The sequence below is a fragment of the Dipteris shenzhenensis genome, chromosome 22 (assembly GCF_047967505.1).
Source record: "Dipteris shenzhenensis isolate YYH24624 ecotype China chromosome 22, Dip_SZ_1.0, whole genome shotgun sequence".
Taxonomy (NCBI): Eukaryota; Viridiplantae; Streptophyta; class Polypodiopsida; order Gleicheniales; family Dipteridaceae; genus Dipteris; species Dipteris shenzhenensis.
The window spans coordinates 3,824,307-3,835,513 of NC_141617.1; the positions used below are offsets into that span (position 1 = coordinate 3,824,307).

The 11,207-nt window shown below is 38.7% G+C and overlaps 1 protein-coding gene across 1 annotated transcript; it reads right to left on the minus strand.

Annotated features, from left to right (window-relative positions):
• Positions 1-1,527: 1,527 nt before the first annotated feature.
• LOC147887628 (uncharacterized) lies at positions 1,528-3,217 on the minus strand. The gene is made up of 5 exons (XM_087393075.1): positions 3,050-3,217; positions 2,329-2,418; positions 2,144-2,218; positions 1,951-2,010; positions 1,528-1,864 (listed from the first exon to the last, which is right to left on the minus strand). Exons 1-5 carry the CDS (start codon positions 3,215-3,217, stop codon positions 1,601-1,603), a joined length of 657 nt encoding a protein of 218 aa, XP_087249201.1. The 3' UTR covers positions 1,528-1,600.
• Positions 3,218-11,207: the final 7,990 nt, after the last annotated feature.

Sequence of the window (11,207 nt, forward strand, 5' to 3'; positions counted from 1 at the left end):
GCTCGTCTTCAATGACTCCGGGCCTCCAAACGACTTCTGACACCATCAACGAGGAGTGTCTTCTTCACCACGATGGCCGATGTAGCAGAGAAGCTCCAAAGCTTTTCTTTCTTTCTTCTTCTAAGGTCCAACCATAGACCATGTGGTAGATAAGCCACTTAAGCTTAGGTCAAGATTGATCTTGGGTAAGATCTATGATTAGATCAAAGATGACCATGGTAAAATGTAACCTATTTGGGTTTGAAGATTGCCATATCACCATAGTGCCACCTAAGCACATAGTACCTTGCTAAGCACAGTTTGTAAGCAGCATGTGAATAGACAAGCCACATCATCAAGGGCCCCTCTTCTTTACAAAAGCTTCGACAAGCGGTAACTTGCAATCAATGAGGAATTTGAACACGCTCCAAAAAGGAAAAGTGATCGTCTTTTTAAGCTCTACGCGCCTGTCATGTCAGAATCATTGTATGCAATTAGACATTGCCAATATTGAAAGAAATCAATTGGTAAGACCTTTGCAACAATTGGAAAAGCAAAGCATGAATGCAAACATCGATGTAAAAAGCAAGCCGAAAGCACAAGTGCATGAGATGACCATAGCAGAAAGCATGGCATTCACACATAAAGCATCAAGGCATATGGTAGAACAAAGCATCATGCAGGTAGCTACAACAAGCAAAGAAGCAAACGAGTCGTCATCAAGCCATGAGCCAAAAGATGACATAAATGGAATGTATTGAGAAGCAAAAATCTTGCCAACCTTGCCTATGTTTTGTAATCAAGCCTGACCACCTGAGAGTAGCTATGAAAGAACCCAGGGGAGGTATTGACATGTAGAAGCCACACTTGACCACCTTAAGTAGCATGCATGCACTAAGGGGAGGTGTTGGAATGTAACTCACATCTGACCACCTTGCAGTAGCCAAAGGATTATGGCACTAAGGGGAGGTGTTGAGAGTTGTGGTGCCATGAGCACATGTAGAGCAAAGGTATGAGCAAAGGATAAGCTACCACATGGCATGGAGGAGATATCCCACATGTGAGCAAGCAAATGGATGTAAGTACCCTCACCTATAAAAGGGAGGTTCATTTGAAGTAATATCAATCAAGCACTTTGCACTATCTCAAGATTCTCTTTATGAGTCCAAGCTAATCTATCTTGGAACCTAATTGACTTGAGATACATGTCATGAGCACTCTCTTCATCATGTCTCCACATAGGTTCCATCCACCTTAGAGTGCTCCATAGATCCTGAGGCACACATGTTTTGTCACATCGTATTAAAAAATGTAAAGTGACATTTAGAATGAATTAAAGATAACTGCATGATCAAGATGTAGAATGCAAACTCATCTTCAAAGAAAGAAAGAAACAACTAGTTACTAAGAAACTTTATAAAAATATTAAACAACATGAATACTTGCATACTTATTGGACATCAAGAAACAAAAATAGAGTTCATCCAATTGTTCAAAATGCACATGTATCATTCCGATACATGTACATCATTAAGACTGAATTATTCATCCAATTGTTCAAAATGCATCCAATTGTTCATCCAAAAATAGAGTTCATCCAATTGTTCTAAATGCACACATGTCATTCCGATACATGTACATCATCAAGACTCAAAATGTGGTCTTCATGCTTCTTTACAATAACTTTTTTTTCTAAAACTAGCCAATCCACTATAGCTTTCCTCATTGCAGGCAAGCTATGCTCAGTTTTGTGTCCATGGAAAGTAGGGTCTCTTTTGATAATGTTGTAGTTAGTCTTTAGAGACGCATACATTTCATTAATAGTATGTATCTCTAAAAACTTCAAGAGAATTGTCTCTTGATCCTCTTCACAAAATTCATCAACCTGAAAGAAGCAATAAAAATATATTATAATCCTTGTTTACTAATTTATAAAAAGAAGAATGCATCATATTTAAAAAAAGAGCTTACTTGAGAAGACATATCAACACAAAAATCGAGGTCCTTCTCGACATGGATGGCATTAAGCTCCTATGAAAGGAAAACAAGTAGTAAAGAGTAATCTTTTATATAATGTAAAATGGAAACCAACTACCAAATATGTATGCATGATTTTACATGTAAGATATATGATTTAAAGTAGAAAAACTAAAATAATAAATACCTTCAGTCTTTGTTGCTTTTTAGCAGCTTTACTTGCCTTCATTTTTTGCATGTTTTTTTTCATCTTCTCACTCCACTTTAAAGAAGAATAAATATTAAGTTCTAGATTCCCATGTGAGACAAACGAAAAAAAAATGATGCATAAGAATTAACATTAAACCCGTTATAAAGAGGTATAATGTATACCTTTGGTGTGCGCTTGCTCTTTCTTGCAATTGACATATCCTCAGGATTTAGCGAAGTCTCATGAACGCAAGTTTGATTCAAATCCTCAACCTAAATCATTAAAAAATACTAATTAGATATCCATATTAAACTCAACTGATATAATATAAAATGGCAACGATAATCAATTTTCCAACCTGTTCTGTCTCTTGCAATAACTCCATGAAAGATTTAGATGTTGTGTGATATCTACTATGCACTCAGCACCACACATCAAGGGCAAAGATTCTTAATTCGAACTTTGAAAGCATAGATTGGGTTTGCGGATCTCTAAGCATGGAAAAGCAACATTTCAACAAATTTAACTGGATCAATGATTTGTATACTAGGATGGTCGGCCTCAAGTAGTTTTTGCAAATCTTTGTGGACTGCTCTTAAGATGCATGTATGTGGATTGTGTTGTTGTTTGGCAAGCTTTTCTTGAGTCTCCTTTTTTCGCACAAAATACTTGTCATAAAGTCATTAACGCTTGTCTTTCCGTTGGAGCTAAAACTCTATCAAACAATCAGAATTCTTGAACCAATAATGGCTATGCAATGAAGTAGAATTCCAAATATATAAACAAGAGACGTGGTCTGAATGAGAATTCCCATTGCTGCAACAATTGCTCTCACATCTAGAAGGAGACTAGAGAAGATAATCATTAGCTCATGCCACCACTACTCCACGCAAACAAACTAACAGCTTGGTTTCGGCAAGATACAACAGTGCTTTCCAATCTCTTAAACACTCTGTCCATCCCTAATCCAACGATTCTTACGATGCCTTGTGCATGTAGCCAACAATCCAAAGGCACACCAGGAGAAACAAGACCAATGTGCTCAATTGGATGCATTGTTGAAGCAGACATGGCTGTTCCACAAGATCTGGGTTCTTGCATTTGCAAGCCCAAACGAAGACATGTTCTGGCAGATCCTGGCGAGCTACAACGATTCCCGCATCAGTTTTGTCAGTTATGGACATGATTTTAAGTATTACGGGAGATTTCAGATAGCTTTACAAGCAGATGGTGCAGACTATGTGTATCTCCTGGATGATGATATGATCCCGGGGAGAAAGATGCTGCACATTCTCGCCCATATTGCTGGCACAGAGAAGTATGGGAACGCTGTATTGGGCAACATTGGACGAATTCTACCATTCAGGCAAAGGGATTATAGCTTTCCGAGCTATAGAAAGTTTGGTTCAAAAGAAGGAGGCCTGTATTTGCCAGATCCAGCGTATGGAATTGTGGTGGAGAAGATAGTGCAAGTGGACTTTCTGTCGAGTTCCTGGTTTCTATCAACGTAATTTCGAGCATCGTCTCTCTCTCAAATCACACCTGCGCTATCACTCGCAATTCAGACTACCTTGCAGAGTTCCTCAAACTACCCATCAATCTAAGCATTACCTTTTCAGTCTGTTCCAAATGGAAAAGCGAGCTCTTGCCTGAATCGAGCCAATTGTGGGTTTGCCGAAAGTGGGAACCGTGAGCAAGTGGAGAAAGAAACAACCCGCAATCTTTTATCGAGTCTCTGAAGTTTATAACGGATGATGAATTTGAGAGCCTTACCCGAGATTAGGAGCAGACGTTTTGAAGCGTGAAGGTTGAGAATCAGCTCAAGAACTGGATAAATGTTGTTCTTCACTGTGACGACTGAAAAACACAAAAGTGAGGCCGCAGACCAAGACGAGCTTGAAGGAAATGTATGCAAACAATTCATGAGCAGAATTTGGCAGACCGTTTAGTTTGAGGCTGGAGCTTACAGGAATCGAAGGACATGAGGGTTGCAGGAGAGTCTTGGGGGGGTCACTATCTATAAACCCTCTATATCACGTGCGTTCAAGGCCTATATTTAAAATCCCTTATCTGTAAATTTTTTCATTAATAAAATGTACCCCTTTTCTATACAAATCTGTAAATTTTTTCCAAAACTATTTTAAATAGTCCCTTATGTATATTTATTTTTGTAAATTTTAGGAATAAAAAATATCCTTCTTTTGAACTCACGTGATAGGGTTACATATGATGAGTGACCCCCCTAAGAGGAGAGTGCACCAGATCAGGGAGCAAGGGGAAGGCAGGGAGGATCGAGTGAAGAGTAGGAAGCTGCAGGGGAGAGCAAAGACCAAAGACTAGAGGATGAGAGAGACGTTGGGCGGGAGTTTTGCCGCCACCCAATTTTGTTACTATTGTTAGTAGACACCAATTAATATTGCTACTATGATCACCAACCCCTGACATGGAAGTGAAAGAGAGCACTCGTGTGAAGACAACTTGTCACCTATCATTTTCTTCTTTTAACAATAAAGAAATACTCCTTTACGAGTAAAGATGCTTCAAGGATACAAAATAAAATAGGATTATTTGTATTACAAGGATCTCCTATGCATTTTAATTGTGAGTTGTTGAAAATCAAAATCATAGTAGAACATATGATAGTTTGATTGTAGGGCATCCATGCTATATGAAAGCCTACACATTCATACAAAGTGTTTGTTTTAGCTTAAACTCAAAACAGGTGTATTAGGCCATGTATACCAATGCCTAGTATGCTACGGATACAAGTTTAAAAGAGTGAAAAGGTATGGAAAAGGTTGGGGATATTCTAAACCATGTGTCTAAAAGAGCCCAAATGTGTGTTTTAGATCCCAAAAGAACGATGTAATCAATTGGGCACCGACCTCTATCAGATCATTCAAGGCATTGTTTGCATGCTACATTCTAATATTTGAAATAATGTGTTGAAGCAAGTGGATAATTATGGTGTGAGCATCTGATCACAAATCATCTTGACTAGGAAGTTGGTATCATGAGGGTTTTAATTTTCGAGAATCTCTCTCTCTCAAGAAGATGTAAATGTTCGAGAACCTCTATCATAAGAAAATGGATTTCCCCTTGCATCTTCATGTGCCATTTAGTAATATGGATGGCGTCAAAACATATGTGATGGTATTTTCTATGGGACATCTATATTTTAGATGGTGTGTGCATTACCATCAAAACATATGGATGGCAGAGGGGATTGACTAATTGCAAGAGGGGCATTTCTTTGTCACTCTGTCACTTTGATTGTAAAAGGTATCTCTATTTGAAGTAAGAACTAGAAACACTTTTCATGCTAGAACTAAGCCCTACACCACACTGAGCTTCCTTCAATGAGAGAGGAAGAGTCCTATAGAATCCGATCATAGATCATCTTGAATAGGGAGTTGGTCTCATGAAGGTGTAAATGTTTGAGAACCTCTATCATAAGAAAATGGATTGCCCCTTACATCTTCATGTTCCCTATAGTAATATGGATGGCATCAAAGCATATAAAAAAGAATAAACATAAGAAGATGGATAACCCCTTGCATCTTCAAGTGCCCTATAGTAATATGGATGGCATCAAAACATATAACTAATTGCACACCATGCTACATGGCAATGCAATGGTATTTCCAATAAATCATCTATATTTCAGATGGTTTGGACACTACCTTCGAGATAACCATTTCCTTTCATGACTAACCGACAACCCAAGACCATTTGCATCCTTTCTAGTTGCTTGCATGGATTATCCATCAACCTTATCTCCACCCCTCTTGACCCCCGCCCCTCCTCTCGCTCTCTCCCTCTCATAAAGGTGTAAATGTTTGAGATCTTCTATCTTTGTAAGGTATAGTCTAGAATGATTGTTTTGTTATACTCAAACTATGTTTTTCCTTTAAAAATGGATACTCCTTTATTTGCTCCAACCCTTTTCTTAAAAACTTCGGTGGTAGCTAGCTAAAATATTCATGCTTACATGCAAAATGGTTCCTACTATGGCCCAAATGGACAAATAACATGCTAGCTATGGCATGGGTGGCTTCCAAATCTCTCTTACATCCAAAATGATGATGGATTTACCCCTTGCATCTTCATGTGGCCAATAGTACTAGGAATGGTATCAAAACATATAACTAATTGCACAACATGCTACATGTCAATGCAATTAGTTATATGAACTTCCCGACTAGACATACAATGTCTGATGAACTTCATACTTGTCAAGATCATCGAAAACACTTGCCTTAAGACCCTTGTCAAGTTTGGTACAAATCGGATGTGACCTTCCCGACCAGACATACAATGTCTGACGAACTTCATACTTGTCAAGATCATCGAAAACACTTGCCTTAAGACCCTTGTCAAGTTTGGTACAAATTGGATAAAGTCACATATGAATGTCCTTGACTTACGTATATTTTTCCTTCATGTGCATACCATGCACATGGAGTCAAGTTTTGTACCCATCGGACAAGTTCACATATCAATGTCATAGGCCAATCCGTATTTTTTCTCCACGTATGTACTATGTGCATGAAATTTGGGACATTTGACCTTACTGACTAGACATACGATTTTGGATGAACTTCATACTTGAAAATATCAAGGAAATCGATTGGCTTAAGACCCCTATCATTTTTGGTACCCATCGGACAAGTTCACATACCAATATCCTTGGCCGATCCATATTTTTCCTACACGTACGTACCATGCACATAGAAATTTGGGCATTTGACCTTACTGATCGGACATACACTATCAGATGAACTTCATACTTTGCAAGATCATCGAAACCACTTGCCTTAAGACCCCTGTCAATTTTGGTACCCATTGGAAAAGTTCACATACCAATGTCCTTGGCCCATCCGTAATTTTCCTTCACATACGTACCATGCAAATGGAATTTGGACATTTGACCTTCTCCACCAGACATACAGTGTCGGATGCACTTCATACTTGGAAGGATCATGCAAACTACTTGCCTAAAGTCCCTTGTTAATTTTTGTACCAATCGGATAAGGTCACATATGAATGTCCTTGCTCAACGCATACTTTTCCTTCACGTGCGTACCATGCACATGGAAATTTGGGCATTTGACCTTACTGACAAAACATACGGTGTCGGATGCACTTCATACTTGACCATATTATGGAAACCACTTGCCTTAAGATGCCCGTCAAGTTTGGCACCCATCGGACAAGTTCACATATCAATGTTGTAGGCCGATCCGTATTTTTCCTTCACTACATACTATGCACATGGAATTTGGGGCATTTGACATTCCCGACTAGACATGTACGATGTCGGATGAACTTCATACTTGGCAAGATCATGGAAACCACTTGCCTTAAGACCCCAGTCATGTTTGGTACCCATTCGACAAGTTCACATACCAATGTCCTTGGCCGATCCACATTTTTCCTTCACGTACATACGATGCACATGGAAATTTGGGCATTTGACCTTCTCAACCGGACATACGGCATTGGATGCACTTCATACTTGTCAAGATCATGGAAACCACTTAACTTAAGACCCTTGTCAAGTTTGGTACAAATCAGACAAGTTCACATATCAATACCCTAGGCCGATCCATATTTTTCCTTCAGGTATGTACCATGCACATGGAATTTGGGGCATTTGACCTTCCCGACTAGACATACGGAGTTCACATACCAATGTCTTAGGCCGATCCGTATTTTTCCTTCACGTACGTACCATGCACATGGAAATTTGGGCATTTGACCTTCCCGACCAAACATACGATTTTGGATGAACTTCATACTTGTCAAGATCATGGACACCACTTGCCTTAAGACCCTTGTCAAGTTTGGTACCAATCGGACAAGTTCACATATCAATGTCGTAGGCCAATTCGTATTTCTCCTTCACGTGCATACCATGCACATGGAATTTGGGGCATTTGACCTTCTCGACCGGACATACGATGTCGGATGCACTTCATACTTGGTAAGATCATGGAACCCACTTGCCTTAAGACCCCTGTCAATTTTGGTAACCATCGAATAAGGTCACATATCAATGTCCTTGCTTTGATTGGATTCAATTTGATTAAATTGAGTGGATGTAGAGATTTGAATAGAATGAGTGGCTCCTCTTATTTGAAGGCATTCTGTTTTAGACTAATTTTTGTAGTTCCCTTGAATTTACATCAAATTATATACTATGGAATCCAATGTTAATATGATTTGGTTCAATAATGTTTGCATCACCTAATGTGGTTACATATTCTTATGTATAATTTCACTTTTGTTTTGCCATAACAATATACCATATATCGTATCCTAATGCTATTATTTCATTTTAATTATGGTGGCAACTCGTGGCTAATGTGACACCAAACATGCTAATGATGTGGCATCAATGGGGATGATGATGTCTCATGCTCTAGCCTCATGTGACAGCATGAGGTGGCAGTGATAAGTGAGGTGGCAAGGTGATGTGGCAGCATGAGGTGGTGGTGATGAGTTGGCAATGATGAGGTGGTGGTATGAGGTGGCACTTGAGTGATGATGTGGCACCTAGGGTGTCTCTGATGTGGCTTCATGAGGTGGCAGACGTGGTTGATGTGGCACCATGAGTGGGGGTGAGTGGGAGGTGGCACAGGGTGAGGTGGCAAGTCAAACATGGTCAAGATGGCTCACATGGCATGGTGATGAGGCAAAATTAATGAGTTGTTCAATCCACATGAGCAAGATGCCCACGCCCTAATGGCTACCACCACTAGGCTTGGTGATGCCACAAACCTACGCTTCCAAGCCTAATACCAAGCCTATCTAGCCTTGGTATTTGGCTAGGGTGCCACTTTTTTTCCAAAACATGGGGATTTCACCTAGGGAGGCCATAATTGATGCTTTCCTCACTCAAATTTGACCAAAATTTTGTCCTCTTATTCATCACGCGGAGGACTACAAAATATGTGATTTTTGGCATGTTTACTTATGTGCACAAATTACCAAGATTAATTCTTATTTTCTTTACTACTCCTCTAACAAGTAAAAGTAAAAGTAAACCTGACAGCTCACAAAATCTAACCGTTGGATTTGGGATTTGATGCTTGCGCCACATATCCTTATGTGTGTACTAACCCTCTACCAAATTGGATTTGACCAATTTTTTGACAATACTCAAAACATACAGTGTGCACCAAAATGTGCCTTTTTTAGGTCTTTAAATTTTATAAATAATTAATAATAATTATATAATGCATTCAAATAATTACCAATAAATCAATTTAAGTTTACACTATGTGAGGAGAATACATATTAAGTTTCACTATCATCTGATGCATAATGAGTGAGATATTAAGAAATTAATATGATGGTGTTTGTTTGTGACAAAGTGTGATGGCCCCTATGAATTACCTGCACTGCGCCACAATAAAATTATCATTGTGAATCTCCAATTTTCGATCAGACCATACCATTGTGTGCAAAAAACCATGTGTGATGTATTGACTAAACCCCTAGGTTAGATTTCCAAATTTGTGTGCAAAAAGGCCTGTTCCCCCCCCCCCCCCCAGTTTGGGCACTGAACCAAAAGTGGACACCCTTGGCTTGCAACCACCCTATTAAACACATTGCTTTACAAAAATGATAGTTTTGACAAATGAAGCAACCATTTTAAAATATTATAGGATGTTCCATTAGCATTGAGGTAATTTCCATGATGCCAATAGCATGTTAAAAACCTCCAAGAATAAACCCAAAATTCCTAGATAGAGAGCTCTTGAACACTTTTTGAAATTTCTTACATTTTTAGATTGAGAACAAAGACCATATAGATGATGTGATTCACAATATATTACAAGATTGATATAAAGCAAAAACATGAATTTAGTAGATATGAGTGGAACATTGGCTAATATACATGCGATTTCCAAGATTAAAAATTTTGGACTACATAGCAAAAGGATGTATTTGCTAAAGTCATAAAATTACTATATAGAAAAAAAATAATCTCCTAGATGCAAAAGATTGCAAAAGGACTACTATATAGCAAAAAGAAATTTTCTTAGACCCTCTTCCAAAAGAAAAATTACTATATAGCGAAAAACATAATTTTCTAGGTGCAAAAGTTTGAAACTTGACCACTATATAGCAAAAAGAAGAATTTCCTAGATCTAAAAACTTGGAAGGGGATTGTTATATAGGAAAACTTAGAATTTCCTAGATTCGCAACAATTACTATGTAGAAAAACCATGGATTTTGCTAGTTAGACAAACAAGTTTCTATATAGAAGCCTTATGGTACGTAGGAAAATGAATTAGCTAGTTAGAGAGCCAAATTTTGCTATTTCTAAGTAGCAAATCACGCAAACTTTACTAGTTATAGTGTGCTTTCCTATATAGTAATAGGTTATAGTGTCAATTTCAAAGAATTTGAGAAAGCTTTAGTAGGTTTCTCCTCTCCATCTGGCTTTGCTCTTGTGATGTGTTGATTCAAAGCGATTCTTTGGGAAAGATTTACCTGATGGCTTTCTGTTGTAAAATTCCGTGGAGAGCTCCATGAACGTTTGATGTGCAAGCTTGCCATATAAGTCAGTCTCGTCGATTGTGAACGTGTCTTTGTGAGCCACGCCCCTCCATTCGAAGGCCTTCAACTACAAGGACTGCATAGAAATAAGCTGCTTTATTGTCGAGAAGCTTCAATGCAAGAGACGAAAGTGTAAGGACTGCATAGAAATAAGCTACTTTGTTGTCAAGAAGCTTCAATGCAAGAGACGAAAGTGTAACGCATTGTGTTCAACCTACAACAGCACAACCTTATTCGTAGATGAGCGTAGGATTTGGACATATTTGAGGGAGTATCAGCGTCCAATCTGAACCAGTTCCAAGGCCATTGAACGTGGTTGCAGTTACAATCCAAGCTATGTATATTACACCCTGTCGAGGTTAAAAAGCACATGGATGAGAGGTTTCTTGATCTTCTACACAATAGTCGCCATGTTTGTTGTGCAGGGCTCCCTATTTTGTCCCTGCATTTCGGAAACCCTCTATTCTAGTGCGCAGCGTGATAAATTTC